Below are 17,676 nucleotides of genomic sequence, written 5' to 3'. Positions count from 1 at the left end.
GTCTACTACCAGATGCCAAAAAATATCCATGACTTGGCCCTCAAATTACTTAGCAGTGTCCTGCTCAATGTGACTTAGGACAAAGAAATTTATAAAAAAAAAAAAAACAAAACCCAAAACCAACAAACAAACCAACCAACCAAACAAAAAACCACCAAAAACCAACAAACAAACCACAAAACAGTGGGCAGAAATATTCAGCTTGAAGAAAAACAAAAAAAAGCAGTAGGAGGTGGTTAACACAATACTGAGCTGTGTGTTCCTTGGATTCAGAGCCAGGCATGCTAACACTGCTGGACTTTGCAGCAGTGCTAACTCCCATTACAAAAGGTGTAACCTCATCCCACAGAACAGCTCTTTGGTATCTCCTGGGAAGCACAGGAAAAAAAAAGAAAAAAGAAGAAGAAAAAAAAAAAGAAGATACCCCACTCTGTTGGCCTGCAAATGGCAGGGAACCCAAGAAACTAGAAGACTGAAATGTCCCCAAAATGCGGTATTCCACTTGTATTGCCACATGCAGCCAGCCAGTCCTATCAAGTGAGAAGCCAAAATGTACTTACTGCTTTCATCATCACTTTAGCAAACAACCGCTTCACCCAGCTTTCACTGTATGGACGTTTCCTTCGAGACCACAACCCCATCACTTAGGGCAGTTCACCAAGGAGAAGAGAGTCCAGAGGGTAGCTTACAGCCCACACTACCAAGAGCCTTAGAAGAGCTGCCAAATGAACTCTCAGGTTTTTTGATGAGTCTTGAAATAAAAGGGGAATGTGGAAGACTGAAAAATATGCTAGTGTTATACCAGTATTTTAAAAGGTTGAAATAGGATGAGACATGTCAGTCTTGTCAGCCTGACATTGATTCCAGACAAAATAATGAAAAAGCTGATATAAGACTCAGTTAATAAAGGATTAAAGGAGGACAGTGTAATTACTGCCAATCAACATAGACTTTACAGGAAAATATAACTTGTCAAACTACCAACACTTTTTGGTGTGATTACAAGTTTGAACGCTAACGGTAGCAATGTTGATGTAATATATTTTCACATGATGTTTTACTTGGTGCCAGAAAGCACAGTGATGCAGCATATTGTATCAGCTGATAGGTCTAAACTGCACCAGTAGATGAGGAGTCAGGCAGGAAGGTGCTACTGGGACTTGTTGTTCCAGTGCTACATGCAAATTAGGCTGCTGGCATGGAGATATCTCTGTCTGTCATGTTGACTAGTATCGCTTTGTTCTCCCCCTGAACTCCCACCTACTCTACCCATCTGTTGCCACCTTTCCTATACTTCGCCTGGAAGTGCCTTGGCACAGGGATGGCCACCAGTCCCTGACTAGTACAAAGGACTCTAATTCTGATCTAAGCCCTGCCTAGCATGTCAAAGCCATTCTGTCAAACCTACTGTGTTGCTGTACTAGCGCATCTGCTTAGATAACCTGTAATTTTTAGTGGTTCATTAAACCAGACTGCTCTAAGAATTTATTCACAAGGCACTCTTCCCTAGCATGGAGCTATTGTCTACAATTGTTGCATGAGAACAATACTTAAACAACAGAGAGCTGTTCATATAAAGCAGCTGAAAGTAAACGTGGACAGAACCTGGCAGCAAGAGCTTTGACGTTAAGAAATTTAGTCAGCACGCCAATAATTCACACACCCATAAGCTGTATGTCTGCTGCTTTGATTTCCTCTCTGCATACAGCAGTAAGTCGGGCAGGGAACAGGAGCAGAAGTGTAATTGGGTGTATTTTCCCAAACAACAGCTCTCACTCATACTTGACCACAGAAGTCCATTGTCAGTTTTTAGAAAGCTGTCAGGTTCGGAATATGGGGGTTTTTTGGCATCTTTTCTCAAATGCTGTACAGGTTACATAAGAAATACATTTGGCATTTATGCATTTAAACATAATTCAGAAATGACAGTCTGGATACATAAAGCAATTTAAGGCACTCAAGCTTAGATTAGCCTGTGTTAATAGGAAGACAGATGATTGATTTTTCCCTCAGTCAAGGCTGGCAACCCCACCCATAACTACCAGGCCAGGGTTAAAGTACTTCTGAGCTTGAGTAGAGGTTTTTCACTGATAGTGAAGAAAGAACTACCACAAGCTTTGGCACAGGCTAACTAAAAAGGAAAGCATACTATCAGCACTGCAACTTTCAATGGCTCTGAAATATAATATTGAAAATGACAATGCTGCTGGCCAACATAACGAACACAAGAAATTCTCTGACTATTCCACAATTGCAACCTCATTTTCTAGTTCTCATCTTTCATGCCTCCACCTAACATCTACTTCAACTCTCCTGGTTTCTGCAACACATTAACATGTTTTTGAGCATAAATGTAAAAAAAAAAAAACATTTTGAAAGCCAAAAGCACAGGTACAGACTAAAATAAACAGAATATTAAAACAACGTATCACAAGCAGCTGCTGCATTAGGAGAATTAATTTTATATTTAAGTCAATAAAAGCCTTTACTACTGTGGAGTCCCAGCCATTCCAGAGTGAGGTTCCATGACACTGTAGGAGCCAACAAACCTTGCCTTAAGTAGGCTCAGCACAGCGTCATACAGAAAAGATTGATCTTGAATTTTTGAAGATGATTACAATTTCTGCCTTCTTTTGTTCATCTTGGCGTACACACAACAAACAGCAAGCACGTGTATTTTGGGACTCAAATTCCCTAAAACGTGCAAGGAGAAAAAGCCAGGCTGTTTCCCAGCCACTAAGGAACAGGCAAACTGCGAGGAGAGCTGGAGGAGGGTTGAAGGCAGGTGTCTCCAGCAAAGCAGGGCCACACAAGAGTTCTGCAGTGTTGCCTGGCAGCAAGTAATTATCTGCCAGTGTGCTGTTTCCACGTGCCAACAGCCAAAGCCCACACAGGCAGCAAGCACGGGAAAGTACATGCGTCAGCTAAAGCTACAGGCTAGCTCCACTCTATCCTGAGGAAAAAAAAGCAGAGGTGCTTTGGAGGCTAGCCTTTGACTGAGCTCTTATTATTACTGCCACAGCAAGGTCTATGAACCATGCACTCAAACCAAAATGTCCACGGAGACAAAAGTTCGGGAGATGCCAGAAATCTGTTATCAAAGACAAGACCGCTGCCATACTAAATAAGCCATGGAAAACCAACAGTTCCACCCCAAAATGGTTGGGAAAACTCCAATGAAGACTCTTAAGAACAGGTTAGATAAATCCTGTCCAAAATGGTTTAGGCATAGTTAATCATGCCTTAGGATAAGGAAAAGGGTCATGCAGCTTCTTGAGAAACCTTTCAGCACTCCTTTCAGTGGTGGTCCTGTGATTACCTACAGGAAGGAAGAGAACACTCGTTCTCTTCCCCATCATCCCTTGTTCTCTCCCAAGCTCCAAGATGACTCGCCTGCACTGGGGTTAATTACAGAGCAACTCAGATCCAGCCAAAAAAGACCCACCCTCAAAATATGTGTCATCTATAACCATCTCATTCATGAACTGCCAGAGTGCCATACTCCTCCTCTTTCCCCCACCTCCCTTCCCACCTCCGCCTGCCCTTTAAGGCTCCCAAATGCCTGTGTGCTGTATGTGGTGGCAGCTGAGTTTTTTAATATGCACTTATTAAGATCCTAATTGAATCCCGCATTGCCTTGTGTGCGTCTTGCCAGCCGGAACACGAACAAGGCACCCTGTAATTCAATTAGAAGGACCTGCAGCAAGCTGATCATTAGTCTGTCAGGTTGTTAAGAAAAAGACATCTAGGAATAGGGGAGGAAGTTAAACAAAGGGAGAATTGTTAACAGCACCCCTCCCCAATTCATGCAGAGACTCCCATACACATACTTGAAGTGTGGAATCTGCAATGCCCAAGCACTTGAATGACAGCTTACCACCTCACTCCAACAGTCCTTTCTCTTGTTTCAGGCAACTTAAATAGAACCTCGAAAGTTGGAATTAGACTTTTCCTCATCAATCTTCCTCTGCTCAGATTCACAAGAAAAATACCACTAATATACATGACTACTGCAAACAAGGAAATCTCATTACCTGCCAAAACCCTGTTGACAGACGAATGGGTGGCCAAGCCAGGCTGTCCCCGTTCATGGAAAATCCCAGCATAAGGCAAGTACTCTGGCAGCAAGAAGCGTCTGCAATACAAAGAGAGTAAGCTTACATGGAGAAAGACATCCCAGTATACTACAGCCCCGGACAGCAACTGCAATTACTTTGAGGAAACATGACTATATTCCAGCAGACTATAGTAGAGGGAAGGCTGGACTCCTCCGCTTAGCCAACCACTTCACTGCTTCAAACAAAAGGCAAGTTACAGATTAGATCCTCCTCTGATCAATGTGGCTGTGAAGATCAGCATTAAGCAAACCCTTTATCTCCCACAACAGCTTCCTAATCTCAAACCAGCACGTTGTGCTGAGAATCTCCAATCAGATTCTTTTCTCCTCCTATTCTGCTTTCACACCCTAGCCCCAAACTGCAGGCAAGAAGCACTAAGACCATGCTGTCGTTCAAATGTCACAGGATGAGCTGATCATACTAACATGCCATCTCAGGGGTCCCACAAATTGCAAACCAAGAATACAGCAGCCCTGTGCAAGAAAAGGAGTCCATCTGAAAGCACCAGAGAACTGTACTGCAACTGGTACCTCCAGGATTTCCACACCCTTTTACTCTTACATGTACAAGCCTTACCTTGGGACAAAGCGCCCCAGCGATGGTGCAGACATGCGGGCATTCCGGGGAGCTCGGTGCCTGGATCGGTCTCCATTGTCCCTTCAGCAAAAGAAAAAAAAAATTATTGTACATTAAAAATACTATGTAATAAAGTATTCTCCAAGAAAAGAAAAACCCAACAACATCACCTAGTCATCCTGAGTATGCCACTAAGACTTAATGGTTGTCTTGCATAAGTCACATGCTTCTAATGTTCCAAATTCATACAACTTACTGTACCAAAGACTCCTGACAGTTTTACACATAGGTAGCCTAATGTCCACTTTCTTCATTGTTTGACAATGTCTCAGAAGTATTAACAAAACCACAAAGTCAATGAACCGATGTCAGCACCTGAGCAAATGAACAAGAAACCTTAGAATTTGGACTAGGAGAGCAAAAGCAGGCACACCACAGTCCTGTTGAGAACTTTCTGTTAGTCAAAGAGATCTGTTAAGTTTCACTTTTTCATTCCCAGAAGTGCAGGCAAAAGAGCATAATCTGCAGACTATTCTTTTGCACTCCTTCGCTCAAGGTCCAGTTTAAGTGCCATCACAGCTTAAGATAATCTCACCTTTCACAAGCTTTTCCAGTGAAGTCAGAAATGTTAGGTGGTATCAGACAAAACTGTACCTCCTCAAAAACCTCTCATTCTGTTTCACAATAAATGTCTGGGCCTTGGGGAATGAGGGGAAAGGGTCTAGCATCTATTGTCCTACAGCAGACAAAGGAAAGTCTTCTTCCCCAGGAGGGCAGTGCAACACTGCACAGGTTACCCAGAGAGGCTGCGGAGCTGTCATCCTTGGAAGTCTCAAGACAGGAGCTAGACAAAGCCATGGCTGACCCAGTCTGATTTTGGCAATAACAACCCTACAACAAGCAGGAGGCCAAACTGGAGAACCTCCAGAGTCCCCAGCAAACAAAATTCCTGATACTGTATTCATAGGTCACAAGAGGACCTGTAATTATACAGCCCTAAAACTGCAAGGAAAATAATGAGACTCCATTAGTGACTCTGGAGTTCTGAAACAGACCTCCGCAGTGCTTTATTCTCCGTTCAGAAATTTACTCTCTGCACGACCTTGCACAAGTAGCAAGTCTGTTCTCCCTGGATTCCAGATCCCCATCTGTAATTGCAGCCCTACTTGTCTCCCTCCCGGGCAGTTGTGGGGAGAATATTACTTGCAGAGCCTTGAAATCATTAGGAAACTAAATATTGCTTATGCAACACACTAGCAGCACACTCCTAACCCACTCCAGCAAGCTGTGCATTTTTTTTTTGTTTTGTTTTGCTTTTTTAAAGTCAGTGAGCAAGAAACGTGGGATGCGAAGAAAGTCCATTACGTGGCTGTTTCCCACACACTTGAGCAACCAGGAACACAAAAGCAGAGGTTGTTCTGCAAAGCTCGTTAGCATTTCAAGCCATTTCACCAAAACCAAATCTAAATCCAAGCTCAAAGCTTCCATTTCTCCTCCCACTGCAGACGCAGCATTTGCAGTTCACAGCCAAAGCTGCACCTCGGCTTGAGGTTTCTGTGTAACCAGCAAGGTTCCTGAAATCAGCAAAGTAAAAGCTACTACTGTTCTTTTATCAGAGGCCTCCAGCCTATTAAGATGCGGATCAATAACAGAAAGAATCCTGCGAACTCCAGTGCTGACATACCAACTTTTCCTGCTAAAGAGAAAAGGCCAAAGGGAAAAGTGTCATGTTCCAGATCTTGCCACACACACTAAGAGCTAGTGAGAGTCAGACAAGAAATACACTTTCTAAAAGCCCGTGTACCAGTTTTTGAAACGATGCTGATATGCAGCCCTGGGAGAAAAGCAGCAAAATGGTTTTCAGGGTTTGCATTTGCTTTGGACATTTACTAGAAGATGCTTTTGAAAGGGACAAATATCAGCAAGAGGAACAACAGCAGGACTTACACCCTGCAGAACTCTCCAGTTGAAGAGAATCTCTGCAGCAGGTTTCAAAAGGAATAAGGAATTAGCTCCAGCAAACAAAAGAAAATAAAGGCGTAAAGTCTCCTGCAGTCCAAATCAAGAGACCTTAAGCAACTAATTGTTCAAGTGTTTTAAAATGCCAATGCTATTGGCATTTTAATGCTACCCAGAGCTAGCCAATGTTCTTAGCATCCACAAAAACGTTTCAGCACACAAATTTTCTAATCAATGAGACTTTCTGAAGCAAGAACCCCATCCTGTACTGTCCCATTCACTGTGCATACAACCCTCCTCCAATACAAAAAGCCTAAAAGGGAAAAAATATAGACTAGACTTTTCTTCAGTTTTCACCATGACAGACACAGCCTCTACTGATTCAAGAGACAGCAATCTATTTTTAACATCCCCTTAAAAAAAATAATTTTAAAACCACCACACCCCAACTGCCACTGCCCTGTAACTCAAACTGCAGAACTGGGAATGAGAAACAGTGACTGTCCTTTGAGAACGCTAGATTTCCTATTTACTGTAATGGAAGTGTAAGATACACTCCCCTGTGCTAAAGAGGAATATTACTAAACATTACTCTGAATCACTAATTTACAGAGTCATTTATATCTAAACTCCCATGCTCAACTACATGTAAGAGTGTTTTTAAGCATCTAGTGCTGAAAAGCTAGAACAGCTGATATTACCCTGGTGCCAGCTGAAGATTATTTCTGCACCTTCTAAAAAGGAAAATTAAAAAAAACCCCTACAGATCAGTGAAGATGGGTGGCACTTTGTGTTATTTCTGTACCACATACAGCCTGCTGACAGAGGGAGGAGAGCAGATGTTAGCATGACTGCAGTGCCAGCGTGAAGCACTCCGGCAAGAAATGAAAAGTTTCCAAAGTTCTCGAAAGTACTGGTGAAGATCTAATGCTCTACTTTCTATTTAGTGTCAACTACCTACAGGCTCATTAGGTAATGATTTGCAGTGGATAGTTTAAGTAACATAACCTGCAAAAGCAGACCCCTCAGAGTGTGTGTGTCTGCACAAAAAAAGCCTCTTCTATAAAGCAACTCAATAACCTTGCAAAAGTAAATTAAATAAAAATGTGCCCCAGCAAGTGCTGTAACAGGGCTAAAAAGGTGTCCTGCAATGCTCTTTAAGTGCACCAGCAAATATGAATAGCACAGGGAAACTTCTGCAGTGAAAAAATAATAATGAAGGAACTAAGCAATCCGTTGAGCAAGACGCAGGGAAAGAATCAGAAGGAATCAGCATGTAAAGTGACATGGGAGACTTAATACTATAATTATTAACAGACTAATTTGTCTCAGGAGGAAAATTGCAAGAACCAATAAATGGTCAAAACAACTTTAAGGGTCTGGCTGAAAATTCAGGTTATTCATAATTTGTTCAGATACCAGTGTGGGACAAATCAAAACGGTGATATAGAGAATAAGAGTTGGTAGGGGAAAAATAGCATTAACACTAACACAGAATGGAGCAGGAAAAGAAAGCAATTCCCAAACATTCAGGAGATTTACGGACCTTTAATAGGGCATAAGAAGGATGAAAGTTTATCCCAAACTGGATAAGACAGTCAAATCTCCTTGGATTTTTCTGCTATTGTTTTGTTTGCTTGTTGAGAGAAAAGTTGACCAATGTAAATATAATGGAGCGGCAACGCCAGCTCTGAAAACAGAGATGGAGATGCAAAACTTTGCATCCTAAAGTTTGGAGAAAAAGGCTTGCTTTTTCATCTGGTAACTTGGCTACCACATTAATAACTGAGTGGATACAGAAGATAGTCAAGACTGCCAGAAAGGAAAAAAGCTACGTTCTGCTTTTCTATCTTGGCAAGAATTGTCTTTAATATTTAGAGATTGTTGTATCAGGAAGTGAAATTAAACACACAGCATGGGATTTCTAATGCAATCTGTTGGTCTAACTGTTCCCATTGTAGTCAATATTAAAACTCCCACTGACTACACTGCCAATAGAATTAGGTCAACAATGACCACTTTGAAAAGCCATTTAATTATCAGAGCCAGCACCAGTAAGCCATGCAAGTTCATAAGAATCAAATTATATCAGATCAAGCCAATTGTTCCATATTTTCAGCATTTTATCGTGTTTCATGTGATCCAATTTAAAATGCTAAATCAATTTCTATTGCAGAGGTTAGACACTTACATACAATAGAAATGCTAAATAATTGGTTAAGTGGTACCCACTAATATCCTTAAGGCTTGGCACTGGATTCAGTTGCACCACCTTGATGTAACAGAAAAAAAAAACCAAACCAACCAGTAACATTTTCTCGGTACTTCAAAGATTAAGTATCTCCACTTACTTGCTATCAATTTTTTAAGACTGCAGGAGGTTACTTCAGAGGAAATAGCACAGAGGGCAGGAGTAGCACAAAGCAAGAGCAGCAGGAGTAGCACAAAGATCATATCAGGAGCTCAGAGGAGGTTACCAGAAACTGCAAACTTATTTGGCTTTAGAGGCTGGTCAAGTCTGACCCCAGGTCCTCTAAAGAGGGCATCTGGAGAATGTCATATTAAACTGGCCATACTAAAGAAACAGATCCTGAAATCTTGCAATTCACTTCACAGGATTCACTGCTGATTTAGATGAAAACAGATGACATACATCCTGAGAAGGGTGTACTCACAGGAGCTGCACAGGACTACAAGACAAAGTGTGTACTATGTTTTACAAAGGGTATAGTAGTAGGAAAAAAGGTGGTGAGGGGAACATTAAGTTTGCTGGAGATTCTGAGAACGTGTCCATCACTTTCCAGCACCGTCCTGATGAGTAAGGGACATAACAGTGTTGGGAACACTATGATATAAAGTTAACTACTAGCTTTACAACTGAGAGGAGCAGCAAATACCAGAAGATGTTAAAACTTTAGTTTTTCCTCTGTCTGATCCTGCAAGACCCTGAGCATCTACAAATGAAGTTAGGGAAAACTGGGAGCGTTTCCAGGAAATAAGCCTCTCAAAATAGAGAGGTAAACATGAAATAAATAAAAACTTGATATTCTGAATATTTCAGTGAGATACAGGTATCCTAGAAGACAAAGGGAAAAGCCACACTGCAAGTTGGTGTAACTCCGCAGAGAGACATAGTAGCTGGAGTAACATCTCCTGGATCAGTAGGACTAGTCTCTTAATCAAAAAATACAGGTTCTATCCAGTATATGCTACTTTACTCACAGTCCTTAGGTCTCGGAGAAGTTGTAAACTCAACCCAGGAAAAGGGGACCACCCTACTTATGGCTCTGAAAACAAGGGTATCTCACCTAAAAACAAGATTATGTTTAAGAGAAAAGATTCAAGACAACTGACTTATCTCTGAGGAGAGACTTTTTTCCACAAGCAGATAGAAATAAGCAAGTCAGGAGCACTGGTCCTATCAAAAAGGGTACAAGTATTGACATTCACAGACATTAAAATAACGAAAACACTGATTTAAAAGAATATACATAATTTGGTAAAAATGAAAGGTATAAATATAAATTTATCTACCCATCTTTGAAGGATATGACCATTACTGAAGGTGAAGTACTTAAGGCAGAACAGAAGGAGACAACAAGAAATAAGAAAATTTAAGCAAAAAGAAGCATCTGCTACACAAAAAGCCTTTCCTGGCACTAAATGTATTCGGACCATGGAGCAAACTCTCAAGTATAACACTGGAAGCCAAACAAAATTGAAGAATAAAAATATTAGAGAAACTGCAAAGAGCAATGCTGCCCAGCTGGAGAGACAGGAACTAGAAGAATAGATTTTAGCATAGCTACTTAATACAGTGATTGATAAAGAAGTTAGGTAAGTCACCCAAGACATGGTGCCTTTCCATCTTCCTATGTTCTTTTAAAGGCTAAAGTGCCAGTCTTCCACTAGCAGCTTTTTCAAAGGAACACCAGGGAAAACTTATACCTATTTATCAGCTAAAACTTCCTATAAAACAGCAGACTGCTGAGTTACTAATGGCTCTCCTGACCAGAGGGAAACAAACCCCCCAGCCTTGATTACCTCTCAGAGGACTGTTCACGGCAAAATGTATTTACAAGATTAAAAATGGCACTTCAGAAGATCAAGTGTTTCAGAGAATCATCACGTAAGAGAGGATTTATCACCTGGTCAAGAGAAACAGCAGCACTTGCCTGTTAAATGCCAAGGATTAATTGCTTCAGAGAAAGACAGATTTGGAGCCAGAATGCAGCACTCGCTCTTATCTAGGTGCAGTATCCAGTTGTCTCTATTTTAATCACCTCACTGTGTGGTGGGTTCACAAATTGATGACACATTTTAGAATAAGACTGATACACTCCACAGCTACAGTGAATCATTAGAAAACAGAAACATCAAAGGCCAGACAAAGGTAGAGAATCACTACTCCCCAGCCTAGACCTGGTACACGAGTATTAAGGAAACCACTGTATTCAGTGTTTTATAAAAAAACAGGGCATCCAGCACTACACCTACCCTTCCTTTGAGACCCCTTAATTAGCCATTTTCAAACATTCATCCAAACATAAGCATGACTAGGGAAAACATCACTATGGCTAATTGTAATCACTTGGAAACTTCACAACTGGTGCTCATTGAACACAGTTCATAGTGCAAACATACAATCGGCTGCCCCATCAGGCTTCAAGACTGGAATAAAGTGTCAAAAGTAAGCACCAACTTTTTCTTTTTTCTTTCTTTTTTTTTTTTTTTAATATATTGCACTGTTATGCTACTGCTCTTCCAAGGGAAACAGAAATGAAAACATAACTGCACAAACAATGCTAATCTGTTAGACCTACAGGCATGAAGAATGCTAACCACTGCCTGCTCTGCATGGCCAGCAACAAACAGCTTCCTTCCTAATCACTCTCACTAACACCAGACATCACCTACTAGGTGACCTAGTTTGACTTGACTTTCACAGACACAAAATAAAAGCAAAACAATGAACACAGTTCATAAGTAGCAGAAAAACTCAGATATACCATCTTGACATCAAAACTGTTTCTACAAGCCCAGTCAACCAACATTATGGAATATGATGTGAACTTTTCTGGCAACTGTCATCTTTCAAAAGGCATTCATTCTTTCACTGCCCTGCTATGAAGATACTTGCCTTGCTGGAACGTGACTTAATAGTGAAACAACATTATGCTGGAGAGGTTAGCAATATCCTGCAGCACTGCTGCAAGGAAACAGTCATTGCCTGTCACTGCATCCAGGCAGTATTATTAAGCATTAAGACCAAGATAAGGAGAATATAAAAGACTGTCACAAAAGATAAAGATAAAAAGAATAGGGAAAATGAAGCTGCAGGCTACTATGAGTAGATCACAAGCCAAGCTAAGACTCTCACTAATCCTTGAAAAATGAAGTTCAAAGAGTAGATTCAAAATCATTCCCATTCATCCAGGACTTGTTAGCACTCTTAGCCTGCAACTGTGTTTAAGATGATGAATATAATTAACATAAATTGCTGCGTATCTGGAAACAACATCCCAGTGCTAACTGCTCCAGAAACCTGTAAGAGAGAGGGAAAAAAAGGCAGAAAGTGACCACCAAGTTCCACAAAATTCAGGTCTGCCATGAAAGCCAGTTTTGAGAAGGTCCATCTTCATCAAAAACAATGACACAGAGTCATATGAGCCAAGAAACATAGGCATAGGAAACAGCATCAAAACCACAGATAAAGGGGCTCTGGGAAGAAAACAAAGGCAGGTACGTACAACAAATAGCAATCCTGCTTTTAATGTCTTTATCTAAACTCAAATAACAAATTGCTAACAAGAATATTATTTGTAGCTGCTCAAGCAAGAGAGACAGACAACAAACTGTCCCATCTAAGACTTCCAGAAAGAAATTGCTGCTTTTTCTGCAGTATACTGATGTTTCATGGATCCTAAAAATCCATTTCCATCAGCATTTAAGTGACGTGAAGAGCCCATATAGATTCTCACATCTCCTACCATGTCTTTTGTTAACCTCAAACGTAAACATCAGGATGGTACAGAGAAAATGAAAAAACCCAGCCTAATTGCTTTTAGACACCTTGCAGTTCAGATATGCTATCTTTCTACCGCTACACCAAAAGGCTACAATTGATCAAGTCATCTCTCTCACCCACCTTCACTATGCCCTATCAGAACCTAGCACTGGGCATCCCATCCATCCTGAGGTGCCAACAACTGAGGTGTCAACTTGACAACTGAGGTGTAGGGTGTAGTCACCCTACAGAGTAAACCTCTTTCCTTACCTCTGGGATTCCCTACGCTTCTCTCTCCACAATGACAGAACTTGTCTCGCTGTTCTGGAGCTGTAGATCAAAAGCTCCATACTTATTTCAAGTCTCACAAAAACCTTTAGCCATTCCTGTCTCTCCTTTCTCCTGCCAAGAAAACCTGGCTCCTATTTGAAGGAGTTTCTTTTGCAGAAGTTGAAGGTTATCACAGGAAGGAAAAAACACTCTGAAATACACGAATGCACAATGAACAGCTGGGAAGGAGGGCAGTAAAGACCAAGACTGGCTGTACAAAGAGTCCGAGTTCTACTCATGTGCTCTTAGTAGTTGGTGCGCTAAGGAAAAACAGCGGGTGCATTGTGAATTGATTGCATTTCTGCAGATCAGTGCTCCCATTGCTCTGTCTCTCTAGCAAACAATGATATAGAGTCAGACTGAAAAGGTAGAGACTGGATTTAAACACAAGCATGGAATTCCTTCACAAGGGTAAGGAAGAAGTTATTTCAGTAACTGGTAATCTCCAACCTCTCTCCTCCCTCACTCATACTTTCCAAAATCTCTTTCTGCCTCAGCCATTAAGCAAACCACATGCTTATTCTCACCATGACACACAACTCCCTCCCCAAAACCCACTTCCACCATTCCACTTGAGAAGCAATAGGGAGAACAGAATCCAAAACCAAACCTACTACCCAAGTGCACACTACTGAGTAACCACACTGCCACAGCCATTGTCTCCCCTTCTCTCTCTCATTGCATAATGTTAGTTCAGACACAATTGCTTCCAGCCAGTTCCAATTAATATTTTCAGGTACCAATGCACAAGTCAAGGTTCTTAAAGAAGCTAACAAGAAAAGGTGCTTTAAATGAAGACATTCCAAAAGAAGGGTGATTGCCTGGATATCTCACATGAATGTCTAATCAGCTGTGCACTTTTCTCCTTAATACATAAAAAAATTAAACCAAAATGCCAGCTTGAAGTGGAGCACCGACTATGACACAAAACAGACTCCCAAACCAAACACTTCGCCTATGGAAGAGGCCAAAAAGAATCTACCATACCATTCTCTGCAATAAATGAAAATCATATTCAAGAAACTGGAAGTGAGACTTGCAGCTTTAACGCACTGGCAGTCAGCTGGCAGGTTGCGATCTTAGACCCTTTGAAGGCAAGAGGCTATTGGAGGAACTTACAGTTGGAAGTTCTTACCGTGACAGTGTCAATAAAGCATCAAAAATGGCAGAAGACAGGCATGGTGTACACTCATGTATCTTATGCACTTATGAAGAGACTCCTGGAAGATGCCCATCTAAGAAACCCCAAGTCTTGGTCCAGAACATGCCTTAAATGAAAGGATTTTAAGTTGACAAATAAAGCCAAATAATGTCACCCTGACTCTTGTAAGCTTTCCGTAAGTGATTCATCAACTCTGCAAAGCAAGAGCTTGCTTCCACAAAACCAGAATGCCCATTATGGTCTCAGTAAAACAGTGCCTACAGTGCTCATATTCTCTGTCTGGGTGCTCAGTGGTGTCTCAAAAGAAATTAAAGAGATAAAGCACGAAAACAAGATTTCAGGCCTGTGAGGTAAAGCCCTTCTTGTTGTAGAGACACAATAAAGACCTTCCTAGTCTGTGACAATAGCACAACTGAATGGATCCACCTCAGCACAGATCCTCCTGAGAGGAAGGAAAAAGGAGAGGATAGGAAGGGGAAAAGCTACAGACATTAAAGAGTGTAATCTCCAAGCTCCTTCATATCTATATTCTACCAGGCAGCCCACTCTCAAAAAGCAGACAGAGGAGTCAGTCACAGTCACACCTTTAGCCTGGGCTTGAAAGCCTTTATAGAATTGTAGTGAAGGATTTGAGCAAGGCTTTCAGACAGCGAGCTGGTGCACTGTCCTATATATCTGCTTTTCAGTCTGACAGATAAAACGAACATGTATTTTTTCCCATGTTTACTGCAGACAAAAAGGGACATAGATGGCCAGAATTCATCTGCAGAAACATCTTAACATTCTGATTATGGTGACAGATTTAGAATTACACATGAAAAAAAAAGTAGCTTGCACTACCCAAGGAGTCCTAGAAGCATCACCCACAGTCTCCAGCATCAGAGCTGTTCTAGACTAAAGGAAGTCTCTAGAAGAGACCCAGTCAAACCTGAAGAAGTCAAAAGAAAAGATAGTTTAGCTCTAAAAATCAAAATTTACGATGTGATCCAAACATAAGACACTCAAAAAAGACCTTGAAATTAGAAAGTTCAACATCTATGACTTGTCTATAAAGAATCTATTTTACCAGTTATACTGGAAGACTAAAGCAACTTCATTCTCCATTCAGAGATTCTTATCCCAGAATACAAGCCTTTTCATTTTAGCTTAGGATTCTGCTAAAGCTAACCTTAAAACCCACTCATATCAATTTATCTGTTAATAACCTAATATTACAATCTGTATATATATTACAAACTGTATTAAATGCTTTCATGCAGGCATGACTAAGTTTACAGTTGTCAGTTGTATTCAATAAGCAGTAAGATGACAACAGTGACAGGTTAAACACAGGCAGCACATGTAGAGAGATAACATCTTATTAGACCAAATAACACAGGTATAGCTTGTGTCTCCCTCCTCCTCCCCTGTCCATAAAAGGTGCTGTAATAGAAGGATATTACCAATACCTATAAAAAACACTCTACTTCACATTCTTAGACCAACACTACTGCTATTGCTATCACAAACTAAATGTATTTATGAATGAATTCAAATGAGATTCTGGGGAAACTGCATGGAGAAAATGATACCATTAGACTGACACACAGGAGGAGAGGCTTTAGCTTAAATTTAGAGGCCATATCCACACAAACAGTGAAGAGGCCAAGTTTTTCATGCCTCTTACTAGGTCATTAGGTAAGCAAAGCTGAAAAGATACAAAATGAATCTTAGAGGAGAAAAAACCTCAGAACCCCACAAAAGATGGAGCTGAGGAAGGCTTGTCTCCCAGGCACCCTGCACAAGCACAGGGCTCACTCCTTGCCCAGAGCTCTATGTATACTAAAACCAACTGGTGTTCAACGCCCTTTACATCTTTCTCCTGATCTCTAGGAAAATGAACGAAGAGAGAATATTTACCAATTACATTAACCAGTTTAGAAAGATAAAGCATCAAGGCAATTTGCTATGGCTTTTACATTAAAAAAAAATTCACTGGATTCCAGGAGAAAAGCATGAGCCGCAGACAGCTAGACACAGTAGCAACTCGCTGTCTGCATCAGATCTGGAAAAGCAGGGAGACCAGAGCATGTAGATCAGGGCAAGAAAGAAGTACATGAAGAAATACACAACTCTGCTCAGGTGAGCAAGCAAGGAAGGAGGGATACAGGAGCCAAAAGGAGAAGCAAGAACTCTGTATAAGAGATTTCATTGTGACGTGTCAGCAGAAGAAATCAAATGAGTCACGAGACAAGTTCCAGCTCTAAGGACCCCCGCACAGCAGCTCCCTCTAATCAGCCAGGAGAAATAATGAAGCAGAGAAGGAAAAAGACAGCATGTCTTAAATGCACAGACCAGAATTCAATACGAAATATTCAACCAACAAATTCAGCCACTGCACAGTAAGGAATAAACACTTTTTGCTCAGTACGAAATGAAAGACAACCTTAGCATGGCTGATTGAACTGCTTCCCTGACTGGGTGCTCTTACTGTGTGAACATTATCTGCAGGGGAACACACTTCTCCGCAGGCATTTGCCTGGCTCTGTCAATGAAGAGCTTACCATCTTTTATTTTCCCAGCAGAACAAGCCGCCCCAGACAAGTGAAATGGAATAATGGAAATATTAGGGTCTATGCTTGCAATGCACCTGCCTCACAAAATGGGCCCAGCAGCCACCATATTTCCGCTCTTCCAGACCAAAAAGCTGCTTGGGAAAAGCTACTAGACAGTGACTCTTCTGCATTATTTCCCCTCATTTACATCTTACACAAACAAGGCCACAATGACAGGGGAAGACATTCACTCACCCTGTACTTCTGAATATTTAATTGCTGGAGCATGAAATGACAGCTTCACAGAACAACATTCTAAGGAAAAAAGTCTACCACCACTTAAAGTCAGAAAGGGATTAATACCTTGCTTTTCTGGGAATAGCTAGTATTACCAGTGTCCTTCATAAAGGGACTTCACCCTGACACAAAGGACATGGAGCTTTAACAATATGCGATCTCAAGTATGTGCCACTGCAGCAAGTGAACATGAAAGTTATGATAGTAGCAAAGTTGACAGCATCCTCTACTGGCAGCAGCAACACAAAAGCCCAGATTTTTGAGGAGTTCACAGCTCCCATCAAACACAGCTCCCTACTAAACTACCACTGCAGACGACTACTATGACCATGCTCAGAATCATCCTATGTTTTAACCACAATATACACAAAGGGGGAAAAAATTCATTGAAATACTTGAAGTACCCCGGGAAAATCCCATATTTAAAAGGGAATTACTGAAGACAGACTAGAAAGGTCATATTCTCTTTTCTGCTAAAATGGATTTTAATCTAAATTCCTGAGCTTTTGGTCTCCAGGTCATCTAAACAATCTATTACTATACTTCCATTTATTGGAAAGGGTTTGCAATAAATTTGTTTGCTGGGATTACACTGGGTATCACTAGAAGTCCAAAAGCAGATGCTGGAGAGCAGACTTTAAAAGTTTGTCAGGAGAACCACTCAGAAGGAAATACAGTGGCTTACAGGAGTGC

At 41.1% G+C, this 17,676-nt stretch overlaps 1 protein-coding gene across 6 annotated transcripts in view; it reads right to left on the bottom strand.

Annotated features, from left to right (window-relative positions):
• The window catches only part of AMBRA1 (autophagy and beclin 1 regulator 1), a 139,062-nt gene that overhangs the window by 79,576 nt on the left and 41,810 nt on the right, over positions 1–17,676 (bottom strand). For all 6 annotated transcript variants that reach the window (XM_050897085.1, XM_050897088.1, XM_050897090.1 and 3 more), the window contains 2 exons: positions 4,695–4,775; positions 4,035–4,135 (listed from right to left, as the gene is read on the bottom strand). In XM_050897085.1, the coding sequence (XP_050753042.1) occupies positions 4,035–4,135; positions 4,695–4,775 (182 nt within the window). The remainder of the gene's footprint in view (positions 1–4,034; positions 4,136–4,694; positions 4,776–17,676) is intronic.

The sequence above is a fragment of the Gymnogyps californianus genome, chromosome 5 (assembly GCF_018139145.2).
Source record: "Gymnogyps californianus isolate 813 chromosome 5, ASM1813914v2, whole genome shotgun sequence".
Lineage (NCBI taxonomy): Eukaryota > Metazoa > Chordata > Aves > Accipitriformes > Cathartidae > Gymnogyps > Gymnogyps californianus.
This window is presented reverse-complemented; position numbering and strand designations above follow the sequence as displayed.